At 29.5% G+C, this 27,694-nt stretch overlaps 6 protein-coding genes across 6 annotated transcripts in view; 1 reads left to right on the top strand and 5 right to left on the bottom strand.

Annotated features, from left to right (window-relative positions):
- Flo2 (flotillin-2) overlaps nt 1–25,509 on the top strand; it is a 46,934-nt gene extending 21,425 nt beyond the window's left edge. The window contains exons 2-7 of the mRNA XM_035080968.1: nt 22,059–22,355; nt 22,458–22,690; nt 23,068–23,187; nt 23,327–23,541; nt 23,652–23,835; nt 23,924–25,509. Of these exons, the coding sequence (XP_034936859.1) occupies nt 22,059–22,355; nt 22,458–22,690; nt 23,068–23,187; nt 23,327–23,541; nt 23,652–23,835; nt 23,924–24,100 (1,226 nt within the window). The 3' untranslated portion in view covers nt 24,101–25,509. The remainder of the gene's footprint in view (nt 1–22,058; nt 22,356–22,457; nt 22,691–23,067; nt 23,188–23,326; nt 23,542–23,651; nt 23,836–23,923) is intronic.
- Nucleotides 425–5,349, bottom strand: LOC118065590 (glucose dehydrogenase [FAD, quinone]-like). Its single transcript, XM_035080966.1, has 4 exons — nt 3,648–5,349; nt 2,955–3,119; nt 2,406–2,719; nt 425–2,333 (listed from the first exon to the last, which is right to left on the bottom strand). The coding sequence occupies exons 2-4, from the start codon at nt 3,084–3,086 to the stop codon at nt 923–925; spliced, it is 1,857 nt and encodes a 618-aa protein (XP_034936857.1). The 5' UTR covers nt 3,087–3,119; nt 3,648–5,349; the 3' UTR covers nt 425–922.
- LOC118065585 (glucose dehydrogenase [FAD, quinone]) lies at nt 5,757–10,570 on the bottom strand. Its single transcript, XM_035080957.1, has 4 exons — nt 10,096–10,570; nt 8,927–9,453; nt 7,962–8,145; nt 5,757–7,418 (listed from the first exon to the last, which is right to left on the bottom strand). Exons 2-4 carry the CDS (start codon nt 9,335–9,337, stop codon nt 6,115–6,117), a joined length of 1,899 nt encoding a protein of 632 aa, XP_034936848.1. The 5' UTR covers nt 9,338–9,453; nt 10,096–10,570; the 3' UTR covers nt 5,757–6,114.
- Nucleotides 11,022–13,929, bottom strand: LOC118065586 (glucose dehydrogenase [FAD, quinone]-like). Its single transcript, XM_035080958.1, has 2 exons — nt 13,672–13,929; nt 11,022–13,109 (listed from the first exon to the last, which is right to left on the bottom strand). Exon 2 carries the CDS (start codon nt 13,103–13,105, stop codon nt 11,234–11,236), a length of 1,872 nt encoding a protein of 623 aa, XP_034936849.1. The 5' UTR covers nt 13,106–13,109; nt 13,672–13,929; the 3' UTR covers nt 11,022–11,233.
- On the bottom strand, nt 14,171–17,232 carry LOC118065583 (glucose dehydrogenase [FAD, quinone]-like). Its single transcript, XM_035080955.1, has 4 exons — nt 17,098–17,232; nt 16,936–17,030; nt 16,357–16,565; nt 14,171–15,905 (listed from the first exon to the last, which is right to left on the bottom strand). Exons 2-4 carry the CDS (start codon nt 17,008–17,010, stop codon nt 14,231–14,233), a joined length of 1,959 nt encoding a protein of 652 aa, XP_034936846.1. The 5' UTR covers nt 17,011–17,030; nt 17,098–17,232; the 3' UTR covers nt 14,171–14,230.
- LOC118065587 (glucose dehydrogenase [FAD, quinone]) lies at nt 18,123–20,809 on the bottom strand. Its single transcript, XM_035080959.1, has 4 exons — nt 20,791–20,809; nt 20,469–20,704; nt 19,920–20,090; nt 18,123–19,731 (listed from the first exon to the last, which is right to left on the bottom strand). The coding sequence occupies exons 2-4, from the start codon at nt 20,662–20,664 to the stop codon at nt 18,227–18,229; spliced, it is 1,872 nt and encodes a 623-aa protein (XP_034936850.1). The 5' UTR covers nt 20,665–20,704; nt 20,791–20,809; the 3' UTR covers nt 18,123–18,226.
- Nucleotides 25,510–27,694: the final 2,185 nt, after the last annotated feature.

The raw sequence follows: 27,694 nt of genomic DNA, 5'->3' as shown, positions 1-27,694 counted from the left end.
ATTAGATCATGAATATTTTTTTACTTCTACATTGACTGGCATTTTTTGTAACAAGTACTTATTAATATACTGTTCTAATTCGTATTGCCTTGTAATGTATTTTTTGTTTAAATTTAATTATTACTTCATTTCGAAACCGTAAAACGTCTATGTATTTTTATCTATACATGTCATTTAGTTTTAATTATAAATTGTTAGTACTACTAAATCGTGGTGAAAACATAATAACTTGAATCATATTACCAAATGTAATAGAAACCTTTCTTTTACATCAATAACTTATACAAACTTATTATATCAGAATGATACGATTTACGTTATTATTAAAACATATTATTAGAAAAAAAGTTTCCAAGTTTTTTTCAGTATTTTTAAATGTTTTTATTAAAAATATAAATTTAACAAAATTATAAAGGCCTGTGAACATTTTAAAATTATAAAATTAAATTAAAAAAATAGTTTAACAATATTTGTAAATCATACAGTAATTTGAAAAAAAGTTGGCATAGTTCTCATGAAGTATCGTTCAAACAACCGGTTTGTATACATATGTACAATGTCAACAAAGAGTCTTGAGTCGGAAACGAAAAGAAGAAGAAAGAGTCCACGAGTGCGAATTGAAGTATAGTAAAACAAGAATGATAAATATCTTGACTCACTTTCTAACAAATACGTATATCGCTTTACCTGGCAGTCTTTTGGTTTTTTTTTATACAACATGAATCAATATTTTTATTACACATCTTACATAACTGCATTCATCTTATAATAATTACTAAATCACTATGAGAATATAGAAATTGCATATTTTCATTTGTAAATAATCAACAACAAACGGCAACAATGAAAGCAAATCACTAACTTTTCTTCATTAAATTAATACGAAATCTTTGATTACAGCTCAAAAAATTGTATATCATTATCATCTTCCAGGGAATCGTCTTCTTCTTGACCAATCCTCTTTGATCATGTCGCTGGCTTTTTCTCCTATCATTATTACTCCAGCATTAGGATTGCCACTGACAATTTGAGGCATTATCGAAGCATCTGCAACTCTAAGACCTTTAACTCCATAGACTCTTAATCTAGGATCTACCACAGCAGTGGGATCATGAGCTGGACCCATTTTACACGTGCACGAAGGATGATAAATTGTAAAAGTGAAGTGTCTAATAGCACATTCCCAATAATCATATGTATTAAAAGGGAATTTTTGACATCCAGGCATTGGAAAGATATGAGGTCTTGATCCAAATCGTTGAAAAGCTGTAGTGTTTGATACTTCCATAGCAATTCTAATAGCATCAACAAGAATATCTATATCTTCTTTATGGGTAAAGTAATTAGGATTAATATCTGGAGCAACAAAAGGATTTCTACTCTTTAATCTAATCCATCCAGTACTTTTAGGTCGTAACAATAGAGGTAAAATGGTCCATGTTTCAGCTTTTTCTAATGGTTTATACATTGTGTTATAAACTGTATCACGTAAATTAGTGGCCTTTTTTATGTAATCTCCACCATCAGAGTTGGTAGAACTAGGTCCAAAGTGAAATTGTACATCTGGCCAATCTATGGATTTATCTGCGTATTTGGAATTAACAAAAGCAACTGCTTCTATTCCAGGATTGCTTAATGGTCCTCTTTCATTAAAAATATATTCCATAGCTACTGGTAGAGTTTGGAAACGTGATTTTTTAAATGTCACCGGTTCATCCACAAGAAACGTTAAACCTCCAAGACCCACGTGATCTTGAAGATTATCTCCTACTCTAAGGTCTGATAGAACAGGAATTCCGAGCTCATCTAAGTGCTCTTGAGGTCCGATGCCAGACAGCATAAGTAGTTGTGGAGATCCAATAGCTCCTGCTGACAATATTACTTCCTTTTTAACTCTCGCAATCTGTTTTCTACCATCTTTGAAAAACTCTACACCTACTGTTCGCTTATTTTGATCAAAAAGTAACTTGAGAACTTGCGCATGCATTGCAATATGGAGATTTTTTCTTTTTTTTACTGGTCGTAAAAATGCTTTAGCTGTTGAGCACCTACTTCCTCTTCTTATGGTTGATTGAGTGAGCATAAATCCTGTTTGATTAGCACCGTTGATATCTCGATTAGTGTATCCAAGCTCTGTACCTGCCTGAATGAATGCTATTGACAGAGGTGTTCTCCAGGGTGGTTCCTGAATTGTGAGTAATCCTCCAGTACCATGATAAGGGGTCCTAGCTAAATATGGATTCCGATTATCTTCAGACTTGATGAAATATGGAAGAACATCATCATAACTCCATCCTTTATTTCCCATTCGTTCCCAATTATCAAAATCATTTCTGAAAGAATTTTAATAATTAATTATTAACAAATCATATAATTGATAAAATTTAATGTTATTATCTTCTCACCTGTTACCACGAACGTATACCATTGCATTCAACACACTACTACCTCCAAGAACTTTTCCTCGAGGCCAGTTACATCTGTCTCCGATCATAGCTAAACAATAGGCTGATGTGTTTGATCTTGTTACTTGATATTTCCAGTCCATTTCAGATAGTTGCGTATAAACTGCCAGTGCAGGAATATCTGATATCTCATTTTCATCTCCACCGGCTTCTAGTAGGAGTACGGTCCAATTATTGACTTCAGATAATCTTGAAGCTATCACAGCTCCTGCACTTCCACCTCCGATGACAATAAAGTCATAATAAGGGTAAATCTGAAATATATGTAATTGTATAAAAAAGTTTTAATTGTTTGTCTCACTCATTAAAAAATACATTGTTATTTCTTTATATCTATCTTCAAAATACACGTTTTCAACGATGGTAGAAGTTACTAGAATTTTATTTCAACAGGAAAAAACTTTCTTAGAACTATTCATAAGTACACGACTTAAGATTTAAAGTAAAAGTCTTCATATATTTTTTTATTATAATAATAAAATAACTTACCTTTTGAGTATCTGTGACGTATGATTCAGGATCAGCACTGTTATATTGATAATATGTTAATCCTAGTGCAATTAAGGGAATAATCCCCCATCCTAATACTGAGGTAGTACCCAAAAGACTAACTAGTCCCATTGATCTTTCAAGACATTAATTAAGTAGTTTTTCCTGAAAAATAAGTATATATTTATTAATATAAATAATTAATGACTGACAGCTATTGTCACGTTTACGTGACTTTCTGTTAAATTGTACTAGAATATAATTGCCTAGCTGTCAAATAGAATTTCTCTATCTTTCATTTAGTACAACAATACTGTCTAAAAATTCTCTTTGAGATTCTGAAGTGGTAATTCGTTCAGTAATTTTTCTTTAACAGAAAGTAAAAGTTATATTAATCACTGAGTATTTACTTTACAAGTTGTGCATTTCCCGAAAAATAAAAAATATATATTTTTTTATACAAATCAGTCAAGATGATGAAGATATGTTTAAATAGTATTCAACATCAACGTGATTTAAAGTTGCAGTAAAGAAGGAACGTAGTGAAAGTAGGTCGATTTTTTAAAAACTTTTATATTTCACTTGCGCTTGAACTTATTAATCATAGATCAATGGAATGGTGTAGTCTGTAATTAGATCATATAATCTGTATCATGTAATATGAATATTCGAATTGAAATTGTCACAACTCACCGTTATTTATGTAAATTTCTTCACGTTTCTTGATAATTTTCAACACTTCACTCATAGAAATATTCAGTTTCTAACGATATTCTTTTAAATTTTTTCTATAACTGTGTATATTCCATTCAAACGAGTAAAGATATATGAATCCCAGACAGAGATTGAGTTTAGTGGAAGCAAACTCCAATGGTAGAATGGTGAATGTATTGAGTGAAACCAAGACTTCCCCCACGACTTTCTTTCTTCACTAACATTAAGAGACAAACCTTACTGTTTTACCTACACTTATTCGTCAACCATGACACGAATACATTTTTTTTTTTTTGCAACTCTTTTTTATTTTCCTTATTTTCATTTTCTTATCTTTCCTTTGTCAACATCACATTATCACTTTATGCAAAATGACAAGTAAAATTTATAATATGAAGCTGTGTTGAAAAAAACTATAACTTTTTTCTTTTATTTATTTTATATTTAAAAGCAAAAAAAGTATTTTTCAATATCATGCTTGGGATTTAGGCTTCAATAATTTTTCTCACTCTCAATACTTTCTCTGTTATCTGGTGTACGTGCCATCAAGTCACGATTAAAAAGAAATTATAAATATCTTGATTTATTGTTACAATCTTCTTAAAGAATACAAAACAACCTTAACTATAAACTTGCAACAATAAAAAAAATATTGCAGCTCTTGTCTGACCTTGGCATTCATAACTCATTTGCTACACGTAATTACATTCTATTTTAAATTACTCGTTTTCACTTTTTATTTTTATAGAGAAAAAATGGTTCATGTATTTCAAGGTGTTTTCACAGTTCTATAACGATTTATAAGTTTCACTCAAAATTGTTTTACACAATCACTTGACTAACAATAAACTTTGTCAATTGACTATTTTCTTTTTTTTTTCAATAGCCTATAATAGCATCCACGTATGTGCAGTTTATAGTATTAAATTTTTATTAACCAATACGTGACATACATTCGAATCAAAAATTTCAAAAGAAAGCAACATAGCCGGATGTCATCTACTTCCGAAAGACACGTCCGCACATAGAAAGTAAAAGATTATTAACATAAACCAACACATAGATTCCAATATCGTCTCTGTTGCGAAAGTCTCACATAATTATCAAAGTTTTAGTACTAGCTGAGCTATTTATTATCGAAATATTTTAAGATTAATTTCTCCAATATCCTTATACATCTATCAATCTTAAGCTGTATCTTTGATTAGGTTGACATTTGAATTAATCATAATCCACTATAAAACTTGAAGAAATACTATTAACAAAAATGGTAATGTTAAATACTCTTTGAAAAATATTCTTTTGAGTAGGTTTTTAACTCTTAATTATTATAATTAAAAATCATTTATGACTTTATTGCCTTTTTAATCTTTACTAGTATTACGTTTATAAAGTAAAAGTAAACAAGCATTACCATCAGCTGTTGAACACAATAAAAGACTGATTTATAACGCGTAAAATTACTCTTCAAAATTGTAAATAATGAGATAATAATATAAATATCTTCTATATAAACCTAGAATTTACTTGAATTTTTTCAAACTTAACACCGTTGACAAATTTACATCTAAAGACAATACTCACTTACATTGCACAACTTTTGTATTTCTATGAGTACAAGTAATATTATTTTTTCTTTCTTTAAATAATGATTCTTCAAAATGACATGGAGTATAAAATGTTACTTAAATAAAAATTCATGTAATGATTTACACAGAATTTCTCTTAAAAGATAGTTATTTACAATTTGACTATATTAAATATTGATTATTATTATTTTAAATTAATAATAAATGGTTTTAAATATTTAAAATTTTTTTTTGAGTTAAATATTTAAACATTTCCAATATTTAATTTCGACTGAAGCTTAATTTTTATGTCATAACATAAATATAAAAAATTTTCTATGATTAATTTGAAAAATATAAAATTCTTTATTACTATGTCAATTTATTACTTATTTTACTAATTTAATCATAAAATGACTGGACAGTATTTATGATGATCTTTCTTTTTAATTTTATGGTAATTATTACTATTATATAATATAATTTATTTACACAAAATTTTAACTAGCTAATTGATCTTCAAAAAAGATATTTTTTACTCTAAATAATTAATTAAAAAATTATACCCATCAATTGATGATTTCATTGATTTAGAAAAAGTTGATTTCCTAAAATTTCAAACAGGTTTTCGGTATTCAATTGAATGGTTCTCTTCAGTATTATATTTTTCCTTCTTTCAACGTTATAAAAGAAGTCGAAATGTGATGTAAAAATAATGTTACATAACTCATTAAAAAAAAAATTTCAATTGAAAATGCGATAAAATAATTTTACTCTATTGACTTTTACAAACATAAATACTTCTGAATAATGAACTAAGGTTTGTACACTGAATTTTCAATAGAATACTAATGTTTCTATTCATAAAATCAATGTTTTCATACGTAAGAAGCATTAATACTTCTTTTCCACCTTGTCGACCATTCCGCTTTAATCATATCAGCTCCTTTTTCTGCTATCATAATGACAGGAGCATTAATATTTCCGTTAGTAATCGTTGGCATAATAGATGCATCAATAACTCTTAGCCCTTTGACTCCATATACATGTAATTCTGGATCAACAACTGCCATGGGATCTGTTGATGGTCCCATTTTAGCAGTACAACTCATGTGATATATTGTCATGGTATATTGTCGAATAACACAATTCCAATATTCATCAGTATATAAAGGTAAATGTTTACAATTAGGAAGTGGTTTACTGTGAAATCTAGCACCAAACCTTCTCATAGTTGCGGTTTCTCCAAGGGCGATAGCTGCTTTTACACCCTCTCTCAGTACATTAACGTCATCCGGATGTGTCAGATAATTATGATACATAAGAGGATGTTCCAGAGGATTCTTCGACCTCAATTTAATGTACCCTCGAGACTTGGGTCTAAGCATCATTGGAAATACTCCAAATACATCTCGATTATTTATTTCTCTAAAAACTTGATTATAAAAATCATCGCTGAGTCCATGGGCAGTTTTTACCTGAGTTCCACCGTCGGAATTGGTAGATGATGCGGTCAACATAAATTCTATATCCGGCCAATCATCAGTTTGATTTGCATATTTAGTAGAAATAAAGGCAACGGCTTCTAAGCCGACACTTGATGTTAATGGACCATCTTCTGTTATGGCATAACGCAGAGCTGAATTAATATTCACTAGACGATTCATCACTATACTGATCGGATAGTCTATCAAGAAAGCTAATCCACCAACAGCAATGTGATCTTGTAAGTTCTGGCCTACTCCAGGCAAATGAACTATTGGATTGATTCCAACTTCTCTTAAATGATTAGCATCACCTATGCCAGATAACATTAATAACTGAGGTGAATTAATTGCTCCAGCTGATAATATGACTTCTTTTTTAGCATAAATAGTTTCCTTGCGGCCATTTCTAATAAATTCAACTCCATAGGCCTGTTTTGTATTTGGATCAATGAGAACTTTTGTGACATGAGTCCATAGTGAGAGGTGGAAGTTTGGACGTAATCGAATTGGTCTTATAAATGCTTTCGCTGTGCTGCACCGCGTTCCTCTTCTCATCGTGTATTGCCACAACGCAAAACCTGTCTGCTGTGCTCCATTAACATCTACGATGTCGTATCCCATTTCTTCACCTGCCTGTAAGAATGCCACACCGAGTGGAGTATTGAAAGGAGATTCTTGAACTGTCAAATATCCTCCTGAAAATTATTATTACATTAATATTCAAGAATATTTTTTTATACATAATATAAAATTACAATATATTCACTATTACAACAAGTTATTTATAGAAAATTTTAAAAATTAATTTTAGTTATAAAAAAACCATGATTCAAAATTGCATAAAAGCAATTTCAATAAATCTCAGTAAATATTTAGCATAAAAAATTATAATTTATTAGTCATTATTTCCATTGATATATTATGTAAGAAATTAATTATAATTTTTATTGTTAAGAAACAACGATATTCATGATTAAAATATCTGATTAATATTTTACTGACAGAAATATTATATGGATGTTAACGTAAATGCATTAGTTGACTTTAAGAATGTATTAATAAAACGAAAATAATAATTTTGTGGTGAGAGTATATAAATAAAGCGCGAATAGAAGAAATCGTAAGCAATAATTGATTCCATAGGCAACACACGTGTGCTATGTGGTTAATGGTGCAAACCTTTTGCTTACGAAATAAACTTTTACCCAGCACCGGTCTAATGTATGAATGTCACATACCTGTACTATGGTATCTCGTGTCACGAGCCAGATAGGGATTTCGCTGATCTTCTGATTTTTTGAAATACGGAAGAACATCTTCATAACCCCATCCTGGATTTCCAAAACTTTCCCATTGATCAAAATCTCGACGATTGCCTCTGATGTATAGCATTGTGTTTAGAACACTAGAACCACCTAAGACCTTGATTTGAAAACATTATTGCTTTAATAATACAATAACAAAAAATCAACCTTCATTTAAATAATTACTACAACATTTTATTAATCACTGTGTAGAAAGCAAGTGAATTGCTTATATTTCACCATTTTACAATCATTAAAGTCCAGCCTTTATAATCAATTTTGAACTCTGATCCTGCACTTTTTGCTCTTATGTATATTAATTGTGTTTTTTCTAGCATTCTATCAAAACAAAAATTGTCAAGTGTGAATTTTTATGCAAAATAGTGGCTAGATTATGATATTATTACATTAATCATTGAAAAAAATTTCATAATTCTCATTTCGTGCATACAATATTAAAACTATGATGTAAAAATGCAATTAAAAATTTTTTTTATATCAGAATAATTGTATTTTATGAAATTTAACATTTTAGAGACTTTTAGCCAGCCTAAACCGGTTTGAAATGCAACATCTAGTGAGTCCCAAAATTATGTGCTTTCACTGACTATATATATGAGTCACTGAATACAAAAAAAAATCTTATGTTAACTGGCATTTTTTAGGCTTTTCCTAACTTGGAAAATAGTGAGTCAAATATTACAAAATACTATGTCACAGATCCCGTGTCTTTTTTCACACTTGAAAAAGTTCATTTTCATATAATGAATGGCTAGAAAAATTTATTAAGAAATTTTTGTACCTATAAATCAATTTTTTGCAGTTAATGACAATGTAATGTGCACATTGGTTAACTCGCAAAATATAATTATTTTAATTGTAGTATAAAAAATGTTCACCTTTCCCCTAGTCCAACAACAACGTTGATCAACCATAGCTTGACATGCTGACCACTGGGGTTGCGTCCTATATTTCCAATCAATTTTACTCTTATGTAAATAAAGGGAGAGTATTGGCACATCAGTAATTTCAGTTTCATGTCCACCTGCTTCTATGAGCAAAACATTCCACTTAGGATTTTCTGTGAGTCTATTAACTAAAACACTTCCTGCACTTCCACCTCCTATTATAATAAAATCATAACTTCGTCGTAAATTTTTCGTCACTTGAGGGTGATTTTCTGGATCCATCAGATCATAATTATAATAAGCCAATGCAGCTATTAAAATTGGAAGTATCGCTAACTTTCCAGTCAATAATAATCCAGCAGCTTTGATTGCTCCAATAACACTTCCAAGTAGAACTGCCATTTTTATTATATTTTTAACCTGATATATTTCTGTTATCGATTTTTTTTATTGAATCCCTGATGATGTTCACTGACCAATTAAATACTTTTCTCATGCTGTTGTCGGAGGTCCTGTAACTTAACAACAATGTCAAAGAATCATTGATGGTGAAATCAACATATTATGAAAATGATTGTCATTTGAAGTCATTTTTAATGTTTCATGTCTTTTAAATTATAATTATTTCCGGTTAAGTTACTTCATAAGATCGAAAAAGTTTTTTCTGTATAAAACTCCGAGTAGACTATGTGGGATTAATGAAATTAATTTTTTTCTTTTGTTTAAAGAAATAAAAAGTGTTCAATGAGAGTTGAAAATAAAAACCCTCGTAAGTTTATCATTATCAGTTTCATTAACTAGATTTTATAAAAAATTATCTTTCCACTTTCACAAGATACATATTTTCAACTGATGCATTTATATGATCACACTTGAACTACATGTAACTTTTTTCATTATAAATATTTTATAAATTAAAAATATTTTTCTAGTTCATTAATTTTAACAATTAAATAAATAATTGAAAATTTTTTAATTCACAAAAAGATATATGGAATGAAAATTTAATTGATTTGTTATGAAACGTCAAATGGAACTGTCTTCGATAATTACTTCTTTGATGAAACACTAAGGTATAAGATAAAAAAAATTATTTTTCAACATACTATGTAGCTGACAAAAGAATAATCAATTGTTGACATTCAAGATGATATACATACCTGCGGAAATTGGCAGACAAACAAGTGGTAACACGTGGTCACATAGAATCGCGGGATTAAACGACTCACGACACCGTAGAGAAAGCGAAAGACTGGATGGTTGAGTATTACGTTGAACGTATAAAACTTACAAACGGTCACCTCCTACCACTTTTGAATTTACAGAAAGATTACCGGCGTGTCACACTATCGGGATAACTCTTATGATTGCATCAATATATCTGTTGCGTGCGGAAACTCACGTGTATTTCAGCTTTTCTATTCAACCAAGAACAGTTTTTATGCCTGAACGAAAAATAAAAGTTGGTAGGGATTTTTCAGAAGGTCTACTTTCGTAAGACAAATCTTGATAGAATGAAAGATAATACATAACAAATAAATATGAATATCTTACTTAATCAAACTGATTAATAATAAAAAATGGTCATTTTTCCAACGTAAAAAGTATAAGATTAATATACCTAATACGATGACTAACACATTAAGTTAATCAAAAATTAGTAATAAATGGTTACGTGCCTTTTTCTGACAGAAAGTGAAACTAGAAAAAAGATTGACAGCTCTATTTTCCTTATCACGATTGTAGACAATAAGCTCACTTGTATTATTAACTATATTCTAACATTTCTTATTAACCAGTGCAATGAGCATTCACAAATGCTTATTTTAGTCATGATAAAATAGATATTATCCTTTCAAATGCTATCAAATCATCTAGAAATATACTCTTCATCAGGTATGTTGAGAAAAATCATTTTGAAAGAATTCTGATTTATGATATACCGAGATCATAACTACATTAATCAATATTCACATCAACTATTTTTCTTTTACCAAATTTGGATTTGACTCATTTATTCTCTAGTTGTAACACAAAATTTTTTTCTTATTTATCATATTTCTTAGAGTAGAAATTATTCAAACAATTGACTGGTTACGGAAGTTTATTTTACTCGTCAAATATATCATAAATTGTACATGAAATTATATTGACATATACTTTTATCGTTAAAAAAAATTATTAACTAAAAAACATATGAAAAAAAAGAATTATGTATTATTCCATCCACGTAATTAACATGGATAATTAATTATAAATCATACTATTTTAAAAATATTATCAATGTGATTTCAACTTTTACAATTCATCTCTAGCTAGCCATTGACTCTTAACAAGATCAGCTCCTTTCTCTGCGATCATTATAGTTGGAGAATTGGTATTGCCACTGGTAATAGTGGGCATAATTGAAGCATCAATAACTCTTAATCGATCAACTCCTATAACTTTCAATTTAGAGTCTACGACAGATTTCGAATCATCTGGTGGTCCCATTCTTGCTGTTCCAACTGGATGATAGAGTGTTCCTGCCATGTGTCTCAAATTACACTCCCAATAATCTCTAGTGTCAAACTGGAAATTTTTACAACCAGGAATTTGGAAGTTTCTCAACTTAATATCCAATTTCTTGAAAGTTTCAGTGGTTGTAAGACTTTTTACAAAATCTAATGCTTTAAGCATAACTTCTTTATCTTCATCATTGGTTAAATAATTAGCAAAAATTTTAACAGGGTCACTTGGTAATGCACTACGTAATTTAAGGTATCCTGTACTTTTGGGTTTCAGTAAGGTGGGGCTCATAAAGACAGTGTCAAAAACTTGTGTTAACCTTGTAATTTCATCGCCTATCTCTTGGGCAAGGCCCATAGCTTTCACCATACTTACACTTTTCATAATATGACCTCTTGGCATGTAAATATTATGGAATTCAATATTTGGATATTTAGAGTTTGAATCATCGACATTAATAAAGCCTACAAGATCAATACCACCAACATCAGCAAACTCTCCTTTTCGATGCATCAAATAATTATATGCATCGTCGAAAACAATTGAAGGTATTTTTATTTGAGAATTATTTACAAACTCCAGCTGAACTCCTAGCCATATCAAATGGTCTTGAAGATTTTTTCCAACTGGTAAATCAACTTTACATTTAATCCCATGCTCTTTTAGCTCTTCTTTTGGTCCAATTCCTGATAACATGAGTAAATGTGGTGAAGCAATGGATCCAGCAGAAAGAATTACTTCTTTGGTTGTTTTTATCTCAATAGACTTTCCATCTTTGAGAGTAACTCTTACTCCAACTGCTTGATTCCCATCAATCAAAATTTCGTCGACTCTAGATCCAGTCATTAAAAATAAATTTTTTTTATCTTTAACTGGAGACAAATAAGCTTTAGCTGCATTCTGTCGACGCCCATTCTCAATAGTTCCTTGCGCAAGAGAAAATCCAATGTATTTATCTTTATTAAATGCATCCAAAGTTGGAATTCCTTTTTCTTTAGCTGCTTCCATAATTACTTGATTGATAGAAGTATCTGAATAATTATAATTACGAACATGAATAGGTCCACTACTTCCCAAAAATTTATCTCCATGAATTGTGATGAATTCTTCTGAATAACTTTCAGATTTTTTAAAGTATGGAAGGACATCATCAAAACCCCATCCTTCATTGCCAAGAGCTTCCCAAGAATCAAAATCTTCTTTATTTCCATGGATATGAAACATGGCATTTATTGAAGAGCTTCCACCTAAAACTTTTCCTTTGGCCCATTTACACTGACGATTAGCCATTCCTAAACAGAAATTGTCTTGATGCTCGACCACATAATTGTAGTCTTCAGGGCTCTCTTGAAGAGTTAATACCAACCCCGGAACATCGCTGCTAATTGAAGGATATGACCCTGCTTCTATTAATAATACTTTCCAGTTTGGCTGTTCAGACAGTCTTCGTGCAAGAACAGATCCAGCTGAACCTCCTCCAACGATTACAAAGTCGAATGGATCATTTAAACTAGCTAATACCTGTGAAGTTCGATCAGGTGGGTAATCATCTGGGTTACCCAAGTTACATTGTGCCACTAAAATTGTGTGAATTAGTTGAATAAAGATGTTGTAAGAAGGATCAACTGCTGCCAAAGCAGTAGACGTTAGACATGATTCCATAGTTCTGAAAAATTGTAATATTTATTTTAGAGAATTAAAAAAGAAACTATGATTGTTTGAAAAAACGGAAAGGAAAAAATGTGGTTCAACAAGTATTTTTATATCTACATAAGTTTCCGTTCTCACTTATTCGAAATATTTTTCCTTTTGTCATTATGTAATAATACTAATATTTATGTCTTTATATATTTATTCTATTGATTGAATTCTTGTATAATTACATAAGATTAAATTAAAATTAATCTCACTCAAAAATAATAGAAAATGATAATCATCACCATAAATATTTAATAAATATGTTTATTTGTTAATGAATCAATAGAAAAAGACATTAATATTAAATCGAAATGAAATTGAATATCTTCATGTTGAAATTAAGATTCTAAATTAAAATATAAAACTTTCCTGAGAATTTTATAAGTATACATATTTATTTTTACAATAAATTGAATACTATCAGACTTTTATATAAAATAAAATGCATTTACTTTTAAAATATCCAATAAAGTGAATTTAATCTCTATTTCAACATTAAATGAAAAGATTTTCAATAAATTATGACTTACCAATAGTTGATGAACACACTACTAATCTCACACATGAATTGGTTTACTCTTCACTTCAGTAAGCGATTAATAATGTAACTTACAGTAACGAATTAATTATTTATAAGTTTTACTATCGGTAATAGTATGATTGGCAAGTTGACAGTAACTACTGTCCTTTTTTCTAAATATATATTCAAAAAGTTGCAATCACACGTCTGTTAGCTAGAGCTACCTTGGAATAACTGAGTGCTATTTAGTTTATCGCGAAACTGTGAATCTATTAATCTAGATTTTCAGTCGCATCTTGGTGAACCGGAATATGTTTTTTTAACTTACCACGAAAAGATATTGAATATTCGACCTTCTATCTATTATCCAATATCCGTTTTCTAGATGATATTATCTATTTTGCATAACAAAGCTCTTGTTTCATGACATTCTAACAAAGTATAATTTTCGTAAAAATTTAAATCTTATTTTTATCGTGGCAAGAAAAACAAAATACATAAAACTAATATTAGATATAATTTTTTTTTTAAAAAAATTTTATTTATTGAAAAAATACATAAATAAATTTTTATATCCCCTCCCAAGTGTTAATAATCATATCAGCAGCTTTCTCAGCGACCATAATAATAGCTGCACATGGATTAGCATTAGGAACAATTGGAAAAATTGAAGCATCAGCTACTCTAATATTATTGATACCATGAACTTTAAGCTCAGAATTGACTACAGCTTGAGGATCAGTTGCTGGCCCCATTTTGCAAGTCCCAGATTGATGATTCTCAGGTCCGGTTTGCCAGCGTATAACACATTCCCAGTAAGCATCAGTACTGAAGTGATAATTAGAGCAGGCAGGAAGTGGGGTTTCATCTAGCCGTAAATCCCACTTTCTCATCGTCTTCGTCTTGGTCAAGTCTGCAACTTTCTTAATACCTTCAACCAGTATCTTCAGATCTCGGTTATCTGTAAAATAATCTGGATAAATCAATGGAGGGTCGAGTGGATTTTTCGATCGCAGCGTTAAATATCCTAGAGACTTGACAATGACAGTTGTAGGACGTGCTACTATTTCTCTTCGGGTAGGACAAGACTGTAAACTTCCATCGGGACATTTATTATTCAGACCTCCTTTAGGGCATGTTGAACTAAATCCATCGAAAAATACTTGAATGTCTGGTACTCCAGATTGTGCATAAGAACTTTCAAGAAATGCGGTAACCTGGGTCAAGCCTGTGCTAGCTAAAGGACCAGTTCGATTTTTCATATACTCTTCAATTGACTGAGCAGTAATATCCTGATAATAAGTATCGTTTATACTCATTTTAATACCAACTGAAACATGATTATGTAAATTTCTTCCAACAGGAAGCTCTTGATACAAAGGAATTCCAAGTTTCTCTAAATCTTTTCGAGGTCCAATCCCTGAAGAAAGTAAAATCTGTGGAGATCCAATAGCTCCAGCAGTCAGAATGACTTCTTTATCTGCTTTTATTTTCTTACGTACTCCATTCTTATCAATTATTTCTACTCCCCAGGCATCCATTCCCCATTGAGTTTTGATAATTTTAGTAACATGAGCATTTGTAAGAACTCTAAGATTTCGTTTATGTACAATTGGTCGAAGGTAGTATCGTGAAGTAGTTCCTCTCAGACCATTATCAGTCATCATCGGTGCTACCATAAAGCCAGTAAGATGAGTTCCATGAAGTTTAGATGTTCGATAGCCCAACTCAGCTGCACTGTTGAGAAGATCATCAGCAAAACGAGGTTTATGTGAGAAGTATTTTATTTTCACTGGGCCATCATTCTTCGTTCTTTTGAATGGAGCGTCCGAAGTCATTCCCGGAGCATCTGGATTTTCAGCTCGATCGAAATAATGTTCGATTTCGTTGTACGACCAACCTTTATTACCTGCTCTCGCCCATTTATTATAAATTTCTGGGTGCCCTCGCACATACATCATCCCATACATTCCTCCTGTACCCGAGACCATCTTTCCGCGTGGCCAAGTACAGACCCCACCATGTTCTAGACAAGCTGTTGGATGAGGTTTTGTTGGTTCAGTCTTATAATTCCAATCTAAAGTAGAATTAATTGCATTAAATGCAAAACCAGGAAAAACTGTCATTGTTGGTTCTTCAGGACCAGCTTCTATTAAAAGTACTCTCCACCATGGCTCTTGATCGGCTAACCTTCTTGCAATTACTGGACCAGCCATTCCAGCACCAACTATTATGAAATCAAACCTAAAAATATTTCATTCATTAATTGATATTACTAATTTAATTTTTATTCAACTTTACCATTGTTGAAAGTAATGATATAAATAATAAATTTTTTATTAAAACTGACAATCAGAAAAGTAACAACAATGTTATATCAACAATGTTCAAACTTATAATTACAACAATTAAAACACGTATTATTATATACAACACATTTTGCAAAAAAAACACAGATAATGAACATGAAATAAATTTCCGTATTTATAAGTACGTGAATGATAAATGGCATGTAAATCAAATTGAACATTTTGTATTGAAATTAGACAAAGACCACAAGTAAAAAGTGATAATCATCATCAGATAATAATATTATATCACTGTTAAAGTGTATGAGAGAGTAAATAAGAAGACGGTAATGAGAATAAAAATTTTCCACTAGACATAAATGAAAGTGAAAGGACAAAAAACTTACACTTCATTATCATTGATGTCATTAGTTCCTGGTCGTCGACAGGGATCTGCGATATCACATCTGTTGAGCATAACAGTTTGTACCATCATCATGAAACTAGTCATCATATTTACACATCCGGATTGCTTATAAATAACATCCTCGAATTGACATTTTTTTCTTGAATAAACTGTTGAACAGGCATACGTGATATTCATCTCGGGGATTTGCTAAAATTAAATAAAATTATTTTTCAATATGAAAAGTATAAAAACTTTAACAAAAACATTTTATCTAATAAAGAGTAGACAGTTACACTATAATTCATTGGTACTAGATCCATACTTAATAAAGACATTTCGTATGAATACTTGCATTCGCAAGACTGCAGACAAGCTTAAATATCCAAACTTGGTACATACCGTTTCGATGGAAAAGATTTTATGAAACCTACCTTGACACACATGATAACACCCGCATATTATGGTAATAAAGAAAATGAAACGAGTTATAATAACATTTTTCTTTGTAAAGTTTCATTAATTCGTCCTTTTATGAAATCAATGGCAAAGTAAACATTCGTTTTTCAAGTCTACTTACCCATTGCATTGGCAGAGCTATTACATCAATAATTTTGAGGAAAATTAAATAAACAACGAACATCCAGAATTTCATATTTTTTTAGTCGAATTTTTCTGTAAAAAAAACAAACATTGTAATCAGAAACAATAACTATCTAAATCTAGTATCATTAAAACTTACCAAAATAGAAAAAAAATAATTTTTATTTTGTTATTTTTTTTTTGAAATAATACTAATTTATTAAATAAAAGTAATGCTTTATTGGAGAAAAGGTCTTTATATGGTGAAAATATATGAGAACGATCCACGGTCAACTGAGAACGTTGCCACTCACAGGATGTTCCACTATCTTATACACTGGCAAACTCTTTTGATACTGTCAGATGAGCCGAAAAAAATGATATATACCCATGTGAGATACGCAAAAAAGTAAATTCATATCATTGTAAACATTTCAAATTCATTCAGAATTTATCATACATATAAAATGACTAAGCTTTGAAAGTTTATTTCTTATCAGTTTTTTTCCATCAATTATACGCTAATAAGGATGAATGATATTTATGGACAATCAAAAAATTAACTAAATTGATATAAATTATTTTATCATGTCAATTTACAATTAAAAAAGTATCTTATAAATCATATAAACAAATAATTACATTAAAGCATAAATTTTTTTTTTATTTTATCGTTATTGTTTAAAAATCATTATCTTTATTTAGTAAATGCCCACAATGAATCGTAATTAAGTTATTTGTATTTAAATTTTCCTTAAACTTTGATTCATTATTACATTGTATAAAAAATTTTTACAACTTGACATTTGTTCATTTTTATCTTATTTAAATATTTTATTCAAGCTTAACAAAGCCTACTTTTAAATGAAAACTATGTTAGTAATACAAAATTTTTACATGAAAGAAAATGTTGAATTACAATTATTCTTATATTAAAATTTGTCATGGGTAAAAATGTCAATATAATTTTTATAATTATTACATCAAATATCAATATATAACATTATTAATTAATGACTATATATTAAATTACAAATATACAAAATGAGTATCAAAACAAAACTATTTTTAATAAAAGCACTATAGTTTAATAACCATATGTATTCTAAACGTATAAAAGATTTCTTTAATTTAAACAATCTATTTTTTATTGTTTAAAAAATTGAATAAAAAATTATACATTAAGATTATAATTAGACGCTCAACGTCAGTTTAAACATTTGGTCAGTCTTTAACCTCTGAAGGTTTTTTTTAAATTTTTCTATTCACAAAATAATAAAGAATTAAATTCAAAATCTCCTTGATCTTCTTTTACGCCAAAAGTTTTTAATCATATCTGAACCTTTTTCTCCAATCATAATAGTAGGAGCATTTGTATTTCCACTCACGAGATTAGGCATTATTGATGCATCAATAACGCGAAGTCCAGAAATACCGTAAACTCGAAGCTGTGGGTCGACAACGGCTTCTGGATCCCAATGAGGACCCATTTTGCACGTTCCTACTGGATGATAAATAGTTGCTGAATAGTGACGAATCATGCATTCCCAGTATGTATCTGTGTAAAGAGGTATATGCTGACAACCCAGAAAAGGTGTTGGATTCAGTTCACTTCCAAATTTCTTAAAAGCTGCAGTCCTACTCAAAGCAATACCAATTTTCACTCCTTCTATCAATGTTGCCATATCTTCAGGTTCTTTAAAATAATTGGGATAAATCAATGGATAATCAAAAGGATTTTTACTCCTTAATTTAATAAATCCTTTACTTTTAGGACGTAAAAGCATTGGAATGACACTCCATACGTCTTTATTACTAATTGGTCCAAATACTGCATCATAAAAACGCTGAGTAATTCCATGGACTTTTCTGATTTGTCTACCTCCATCAGAATTTGTTGATCCAGATATGAAATGAAGTTCAATATCTGGGAAGTCATCAGAAGCATTAACATACTTAGTATTCACAAAAGCAAGACCTTCAACACCTCCAAGGACAGTCAAGGGACCATCACCAAAGATAGCATATCTCATCACCGATGAAATTGTGTGAAGTCTATTTTCAACCATTGAGACCGGTTGATTAACTAAAAAAGTTAATCCTCCTAGTCCTACATGATCTTGAAGGTTCTGTCCAACTGGTGCATTTTGTATGACGGGAATTCCGAGTTGTTCAAGATGATCTTTGGGCCCAACTCCTGAAAGCATTAACAGCTGTGGAGAATTGACTGATCCTCCAGATAGAATAACTTCCCTGCTGGCTTTAATTGTTGTAATTTTTCCATTTCTCACCATTTCTATTCCATACGCTTTTTTATCTCTTGGATCGATAAGAACTCTAGTCACATGTGAATTGAGAGAAACGTGAAGATTTTGACGTAATCTTGCAGGTCGTAGAAAAGCTTTTGAAGATGAACAACGACTCCCATCTCTAATCGTTCCCTGAGCAATCATAAAACCACTTTGACGTGCGCCATTAATGTCTCGAATTTCATAACCCATTTCTCGACCTGCTTCAACAAAAGCGGTAGCAAGCGGAGTCCTCCAGGGTGCTTCTTGAACTGTTAAATATCCACCAGTAGAGTGATAACTTGTTCTAGCAAGATACGGATTACGATTATCTTCGGACTTTTTAAAATAGTAAAGAACGTCTTTTGAACCCCAACCAGGATTTCCTTGCTGTTCCCATATATCATAATCTTTTCTATTGCCTCGAAGGTACAACATGTAATTTAAAACGCTACTACCACCTAAAACTTTTCCTCTTGGCCAGTTACATCGACCTTGTTCCATTGCTAATAAAAACAAAAAATTATTAATATCGTCCTTGTAATTATTGCTATAAAAATTTATAACATGATTAAATTAAAAAATAAATTAAAAAAGTGCCAACTAATAAACTTTCTACAAGAAAATTACATGTAGAAAGTATTTACAAAAACATCTGCATCATTCTAATGAAAGAATATTGAAATCTATATACCTAAGCAAGCATCTCCTGATGGTTCTGTTTTATATTTCCAATCTAACTTGCTAAGTTGGAGATAACCAGCTAATAGAGGAACGTCAGAAATTTCTGTTTCATCTCCACCTGCTTCTAATAATAAAACATTCCAGTTATTAATCTCTGAAAGACGACTAGCAACAACAGCACCTATGAAAAAAAAAATTATCTTATACTTTTTGTAACTTAGAATATATCTTCATGAATTTTTATCAACTAAATTTTTAGTTTGTTAAAAAACTATTATCATTTTATTAAATATTATATAATTTTTTTTAATTAGCATATTTTTTTAAGATATTAATGTAATATAATATTATATTATATTTCACTTTCTAAATTCCAAAGCCCTTATTATACAAACTCTAACTTATTACGACAAACCCTTTTGTAACTTTCCAAATTCTCAATATCATATGCAAAGTAATTCATTAGTGGTAATGGTAATTAATTTAAATATTTTAAATTGACTTTCAATTTTTTCCATTTTTTGAGTAAAAAGAAAATAACTTGGGAAAATCTTCATACCTGCAGATCCAGCCCCAACAACAATGAAATCATAAGAGGGAAGTAATAATTCAAAAGGCATATCAATAGGCTGTGATTCTTTATCCATAACTTCATATTGAAAATAAGCTAAAGCCATTGCCAAAGCTGGAAAAAACCAACCCAGACTTCCGGAAGCTACTCCCAAATAATTAGCTATTGTTGTTTCCACTCCCATGTTTAATCACTGGATGTATTCTTGATTGCTCTCAATGAATCTGTAATAAAATGAAAATCAATTAATTGGAATTCACAATATATAAATATTTTTGAAACTAATTGAAAATTTATATTAATCATTCACCAAGATTGAAAGATTTTGAATTGATGTAACTAGCTATTAGAAAACACTGTAACTTGTTGGAGACTATATCAAGAAATGATGCCGGTTTGAAAAGTCTACGTGTATATCAGTCAGCTTGGTTAACCGTAATGTATCGATGCTTCGAGAATAACAATTGATTTTAGAACTTTCAATGGTTAAGTAATTTCAAGTGTCGTCATTATTCCTATTAACATTGATAATTTCACCGGAGAAGTATGGGAGTTTAGGGAAAAATATTAGTTACAAAGATATCATTTACATTCAATCTTCTATTAAGATTGTTCGAGAAGTTAACCATATTAATATGGGTAGAAAACCATCACGTTATAGTTATACTTTGAATTTATTTATTTACTTCTACTTCTCAGTTGCTGTTTATGACACACTTTGCAATTTTTTTGTGTCATTCCAATGGTAATTTAAATTTTGCATTTGTGAAAATATTTCATGCACTATTAACACTCCAAACAGTTATTACTGATATTATATTAATTATAATAATAGCAATAATAAATAAATTAATTTTATAAAATTAAAATTCTTACCTTTAATTTTGTTCAGACCAGTTTTTAAAATCACACTTTGGCCAATAATCTTTCATTAATCAACATTTTTTTTGTTCGAGATCTTTTTTATGAATAATTAATTTTGACAAAGAGAACAAAAAAAATAAAATTCACAAAATAATCTTCCAAGCATTTATTAATCCATCTGATCATGCGATGCTGGATCATTTAAAAGAACTGAAGACATAAGATCAAGGTATGGCCTCCAACCAAGAGCACAGACCCCTCGGATAACGGGGCATCAATACCCCACTCCATATCTTCTTTACTCTTCTCACTCTTGTTCTCTCTTTTTTTTTCTTCTATTCTTACATAGGTATATTTTTAAAAGATAGCGGTATCTGATAATTTCAACTGTAGTTTTTTTATCTAAATAAACATTTAAAAGGAATTTGCAATTTAAATATTGGCTAAGAATACAGGAAAAAAGGGATCATTAGTTGACAAAAAGAATAAATCTACTTTTTTCACTCAACAAATGATGCACCTGTTGCCTCTCACGTTCACTCTTTATCCCACGTGTAAACAGTCACGTCGTCTCCAACAGGAAGACTCCAAGGAAAGATTTCATAAACAAATAATTTCAAATTACTTCAACTATAAGAATTTCATTTTATATTATTCTCTACTATAATTTATAAACATAAAAACTTATGAATATTGTTTTTTTTTATTTTTCAGGAGGATGCTGTGGTTCAATGAAAAAACGAACAATTGTAGGCGGATATGCATTTTGTTGGTGGTTCGTCACGGATGTTCAACGTCTATCCTTAGAAGTAATGACGTTGAATCCTGTATGCGAGAGCGTGGAAACTGCCCAGGGTGTGCCCCTTACAGTAACAGGGGTCGCTCAATGCAAGATAATGAAAGCTGATGAGTTATTACACACTGCCAGTGAACAATTTCTAGGAAAAAGCGTTAGTGAAATAAAGTCTACGATTCTTTCTACATTAGAAGGTCATCTTAGAGCCATCCTTGGTAAGACCATCAATAATTTTAAATGAAAAAATATAGCTTAATATATAATAACCATCACGACTTAATTTAATTAAAAAGTAATTTAATTTTATCCTTTTCCAGGTACTCTCTCAGTAGAAGAAGTTTATAAAGATCGTGACCAATTTGCAGCTTTAGTTCGTGAAGTAGCTGCTCCAGACGTTGGTCGTATGGGCATAGAAATTCTCTCTTTTACTATTAAGGATGTTTACGATGACGTTCAGTATTTAGCTTCTTTGGGAAAAGCGCAAACTGCTGCTGTTAAACGAGATGCTGATGTGGGAGTTGCAGAAGCCAACCGTGATGCTGGTATCAGGGTATGATAATATTTTGAATCCCTATTTCTTAAAAGTGCTACTCTTTACCTTAATTATATTTTTACTTACTTTTCTCTATTTTTTTAATCATTAATTTTACTGTTACTTCTTTCTTTTGTTTTCTAGTAAATGGACAGTTTACTGTAGGTAAAAATATCATTATCTACCATTTTAGATTTTATTAGATAGACTTTTAACGATATATATACTCTATAAAAATTTTTTAACATTTTTATTTATTAAACTTTTTCATCTATCTTATTTAAATGTTTGTAATAATATAGTTTTTACTTTTCATCTTTTTTTCATAAATTATATTTATTGAATGCAATAAATATTTTTACAATAAGTTTATTAATTTTCTCAATTTATTTTAGGAAGCAGAATGTGAAAAATCTGCCATGGACATCAAGTATAACACAGATACCAAAATCGAAGATAATGCAAGACTTTATCAACTACAAAAAGCTAACTTTGATCAGGAAGTCAATACAGCAGTGAGTATTCATTGTTTTAAATGTTACTGCTGAAATAATTTGCAAAATTTACACAACCGGATTGAACTAATCGTGAATGAAAATAAAGAGAAAGCTAGTTTACTTTGAGAGAGTGCATTGAAATTTTTTTATTTCTTAGAAAGCTGAAGCTCAGTTGGCTTACGAACTTCAAGCAGCTAAAATAAAGCAAAAAATAAGAAATGAAGAAATTCAAATCGAAGTGGTGGAGCGACATAAACTCATCGAAGTTGAAGAACAGGAAGTAAAGAGAAAAGAACATGAATTGAAGAGTACTGTTCGTTTACCAGCTGAAGCAGAACATTATAAAATGACCACAATCGCAGAAGGAAAACGGTATGCAAAATATTTATGTATATATACATATCAAGATATTTTCAACGATATGCTATATAATATTAATAACAACAAAAAAATACTTTACATTAATCATTATTTCATTACAGAACACAAACAGTAGAGAATGCTAAAGCTGAAGCTCAAAAAATTCGACTAATTGGAGAAGCTGAAGCTAGAAACACTGATATAATCGGAAATGCAGAAGCTGAAAGAATGCGTCTCAAAGCTGAGGTTTATAAAAAATATAACGAAGCTGCGATTCTCAATATCGCACTTAATGCAATGCCAAAGGCAAGTTTAAATTACCTTATATTTTTATTTCTCCGTTAAAAGATCTTTTTGAAGAATGAAAAATAATTTATATAAACTCATTTGATAGATTGCTGCTGAAATAGCTGCACCACTCGCAAGAACAGAAGAAATCGTTCTACTGGGTGGAAGTGGTGGCACTTCGGAGGAGTTAACCCGACTCGTAGGTCAAGTACCTCCAGCAGTTCAGGCACTAACTGGAGTAGATCTCTCCAAGGTTTTAGCTAAAATTCCAGGCGCAAAGTAATTTATCCTTGTTACTTTTTCCATCTACAACAAATATTTCTATATTGCAAACAAATCTAAAAAATCAATTGAGTGAATAAGCTAAAACACTCTTTCGAACAAAAGACAGAGAAATAATACTGCCAATTAATTCTCTGATCTGCCAATCAAGTTGCAATTTGGCAACACTACACTTTTTGTCTTTTTCCCGAATTCTTCTACCTCATGTTTGGATGTAGGACTCAGAAAATAATAGCATTACACATCATTATCAACATGTTACCATGCACACTTTCTCCACGATGGTCCGTCTCATTAAATAATAATTATTAGAATAATTAATGTATAATTCAATTTCAACTTGAACTCTGAATCGATCCATGTAAGTAACATAAATACCTGTTGATTTAGCCTATATATAATATTGAATGAAAGGCTGCGATTTATTTAATTGACAAACAAAAAATTGCAAATAAAAAATACGAGTTAATGGTACTGTTTGATTAATAATGACGGAATTAGTGCACATAAATTAACTTATTGAGGTGATTAAATTGATAAATCAATTGTGATTCATTACTCTTCGACCATTGTGTTCAATGTGTGTAATAAGTAAATTTATTGAGGGAAAGATTAAGTGAAGTGAGACCGTTATTATATTAGCGGTGAAATTATTGTTTATCATCGATTGCAATCGTTAGCAAAGCCAAAATTATTCTAAAACATTTCCAATTATATTTATGGAAAAGTTTAGATAATTTGTTTTTTTCTTTTTTCTGAAGTCTCACACGGATCATTTAATTGATCACTTTCTTGAAAAATATTTAAAATTAAATTCATATTTTAAAAATATGTAAATGTACATAAAATGTACAATGAATATCTATCAAATTGTATATACACTAATCAAAGAAAAGAATCATAAACAAAAATTTTAGCTAAAAATATTTAAAAAATATTTTTCATCAATTAATAGAAGATAAACGTTTTTGACGATCTCTAATAATAATTATGATTACTGTGAAATTATACTCCAATAAAATTAACTAATTGATTAGCAATTGATAATAGTATAGAATCAATAAACTCTATTTGCAATTATTTGGAAAAATGAATTTTAATGCATCATATATTTTTCTTATGATAAAAAAAAACTCTTGAAGTACAAATAACGTGATTGATAGATCTTGAATCATATGTAATAATTGCGCAATCAATTAATATTGAACACGGTCTTCCCCAAATTTCAATTTAATTCGAATGGATTAAGAATAATTGAGTTATAGAAAAAAATGTATTTGTTCCATCTACATTTGATACGATTTGTGGATAGTTTTTAAAAAGAATCTGAAATTTGATGATTCAATAATTTTTGATCAATTGATGATTAAATGTGAGCTTCATTGTTTTTATTCTTTATTTATAAACTAAGCTGATTAACAAATTACTAAAATTATTATTCGTCCATTAAACGAAAAAAATGATCTAATTAATTAATTTCTATATTTTTATTTTAGTTATTTGATTTTTTATTATTTGGGATTTTGTAACACTGTTAAGTCGATTTTATATTTCATGTGAGTTGACGTTTCTAATCAAAAAAAAAAAAAAATATAATAATTATTAACAGTATTCCAGTAATTTTTTAAAACTATTTTTAACGTTGAAACTTTAATACTCGCCTACTTTGATATCAATTTTTGTAATTTTTGCCTTTTACGAGTATTGGTATATTTTAGTCTTATGAAATATTTCTATTATCAAGATGAAATATTATTAATTGTAGTATGCATTGGCTTAACAAATAAAAAATCATTTTTAAAATAGCATATGCTTATACGTGAAATTTTTTGAGATTAATAATTTTTTTCACTCTATTAATAACAAATTTTTAAAGTTCATTCCTTATTCGTATTTTTCATATGAAAAAAGGTCAAATTCTGCTATTTTGAAAATTATTGTTCCAACAAATATATTCTCACGAATTAACAATTTATTCGATATGAATGATTCATTTATAAAATAATATCAGTTAATTGAATTCCATGGGTCTTATTAAAATGACATTGTATCGATTTCATAAGTTATAATACACAAAAAACAGTTACCATAGAATTGTAAATGTTTGTGCATAGATAATATTATACTTGAAAATAATTTAATGAACTACTTCATCACAGTGCCAGTAATAATTTGTGCTATATTCCAAGATTTTACATTCTTTACAGAATTATATTTTTTATTTTGATCTTGTTGATGTTGTTTGATTTATTCAATGTATTGAATGCAAGTTTGAATTAAATGTATGTGTTTTGAATATTCTTAATAGTTTTGCAGTTTCAATAAGTATGATAAGAATGCACTTACCTACAGTACGCACGAATATTATTTTATCTATTTATCCTGTGTTCCTTAATTGTAGGTAACAGATATTGTAATAAAGCAAATATTTATATACATGAATCTTTTGAAAGAAACGCATAAAATATAAATAATATAACAAAACTTGATAGTATATTAAAGGACTAAAAAACAATCTGCAGTTTCAAAAAAAATGTCACACTAGCAAAATATTATATGTAATAATACAAACAATATTATATACTCGATTTGACCAAACAGCTTAAGAAAAGAAAGCATTTACCAAAACTTATTAATAATAAAATAAATCTCGCCCATTCTCTAGAAAAGTCTAGTCTTTTATAAATGGCAATATAAAATATATATTTTGGAAGTTATACGTTAGAAGTGTTTCGATACGTAGATAGAAGACAATATAACAATGTCATACTTTAATCAATCTGAAAGTAATGAAATAGACAATGTGAAACAGTGCATATTTTTAATAAATGGAACATCAAATAAAAATATTCTTTGTTTTATAATTTATTTCAATTTTCATGAAATTAATGATAAATACAATAATTATAATTCTTACCTGTTGAATTATTTTGGATGTTTTTTTTTTCATTTTGTTAGACTTATAAGATATTGACACATGGAATGTCATGACTTTATAATAATTTTTATTACAGCAAGATGATGTTTCTTTAATTATTTACATGGAAACGCAAAATCTAACTAATATCATTCATTAAATTAGTACATAGATGTATAAGTAAACTTATTGATACATTAAATTATCTATTTACAAAAATATACAAAGTTAATGTACAACAAGTGATCAACGAAAATCTACCAACCATTTTTCATAGTTCACTCGCCAAACAATTTTGTTTTTTTGTTTTATTAAGACACTCTCTTCAATCGTTTACTTCAATTGAAATGTAATTTTTTCGACTCATTTATTCTGCTGTAAACCAATTTATTTTTAAAAATATTTTTCTACATTTAACTGCAACAATTCTCTTTGGAGTAAAATAAAAAATTCAAATAATTTATTATCACTATTAGCAAATGTGATGAAATAATACAATACTTTTTGTTTAATGTGTCATTTTTCTAGCATTCCATTTGATTGCGCTCTCATTACCCTGCTCTTAAAAGGTTTTTTAAAAAAATTTTTCAGCAATGATTTCATAACTTCAATCACCAAACATTTGAGCTTGATAAAAAATGATAATTGTTTAAAAATAATAACGTCAATGTACCATAA

The sequence above is a fragment of the Chelonus insularis genome, unplaced genomic scaffold (assembly GCF_013357705.1).
Source record: "Chelonus insularis isolate UGA/USDA-ARS -01 unplaced genomic scaffold, ASM1335770v1 contig_317_pilon, whole genome shotgun sequence".
Classification (NCBI taxonomy): Eukaryota; Metazoa; Arthropoda; class Insecta; order Hymenoptera; family Braconidae; genus Chelonus; species Chelonus insularis.
Note: the sequence above shows the minus strand (reverse complement) of the source record. Positions and strands in the feature narration are given on the sequence as shown.

What these genes read in the sequence shown, in the direction of transcription:
- LOC118065586 (XM_035080958.1), bottom strand. Translation starts at nt 13,105, where the DNA reads ATGGAATCATGTCTAACGTCTACTGCTTTGGCAGCAGTTGATCCTTCT.
- LOC118065585 (XM_035080957.1), bottom strand. Translation starts at nt 9,337, where the DNA reads ATGGCAGTTCTACTTGGAAGTGTTATTGGAGCAATCAAAGCTGCTGGA. An exon ending in GTTGTTGGACTAGGGGAAAG is followed by an intron (nt 8,146 to 8,926) that starts GTGAACATTTTT and finishes TTTCAAATCAAG; the next exon opens with GTCTTAGGTGGTTCTAGTGT. An exon ending in CACGAGATACCATAGTACAG is followed by an intron (nt 7,419 to 7,961) that starts GTATGTGACATT and finishes AATAATTTTCAG; the next exon opens with GAGGATATTTGACAGTTCAA.
- LOC118065583 (XM_035080955.1), bottom strand. Translation starts at nt 17,010, where the DNA reads ATGAAATTCTGGATGTTCGTTGTTTATTTAATTTTCCTCAAAATTATT. An exon ending in TAGCTCTGCCAATGCAATGG is followed by an intron (nt 16,566 to 16,935) that starts GTAAGTAGACTT and finishes ATTTAATTTTAG; the next exon opens with CAAATCCCCGAGATGAATAT. An exon ending in GACATCAATGATAATGAAGT is followed by an intron (nt 15,906 to 16,356) that starts GTAAGTTTTTTG and finishes AAATATTTTTAG; the next exon opens with GTTTGATTTCATAATAGTTG.
- LOC118065590 (XM_035080966.1), bottom strand. Translation starts at nt 3,086, where the DNA reads ATGGGACTAGTTAGTCTTTTGGGTACTACCTCAGTATTAGGATGGGGG. An exon ending in ACGTCACAGATACTCAAAAG is followed by an intron (nt 2,720 to 2,954) that starts GTAAGTTATTTT and finishes CATATATTTCAG; the next exon opens with ATTTACCCTTATTATGACTT. An exon ending in GTATACGTTCGTGGTAACAG is followed by an intron (nt 2,334 to 2,405) that starts GTGAGAAGATAA and finishes AAATTCTTTCAG; the next exon opens with AAATGATTTTGATAATTGGG.
- LOC118065587 (XM_035080959.1), bottom strand. Translation starts at nt 20,664, where the DNA reads ATGGGAGTGGAAACAACAATAGCTAATTATTTGGGAGTAGCTTCCGGA. An exon ending in TGTTGGGGCTGGATCTGCAG is followed by an intron (nt 20,091 to 20,468) that starts GTATGAAGATTT and finishes TTTTTTTCATAG; the next exon opens with GTGCTGTTGTTGCTAGTCGT. An exon ending in ATCAGGAGATGCTTGCTTAG is followed by an intron (nt 19,732 to 19,919) that starts GTATATAGATTT and finishes TGTTTTTATTAG; the next exon opens with CAATGGAACAAGGTCGATGT.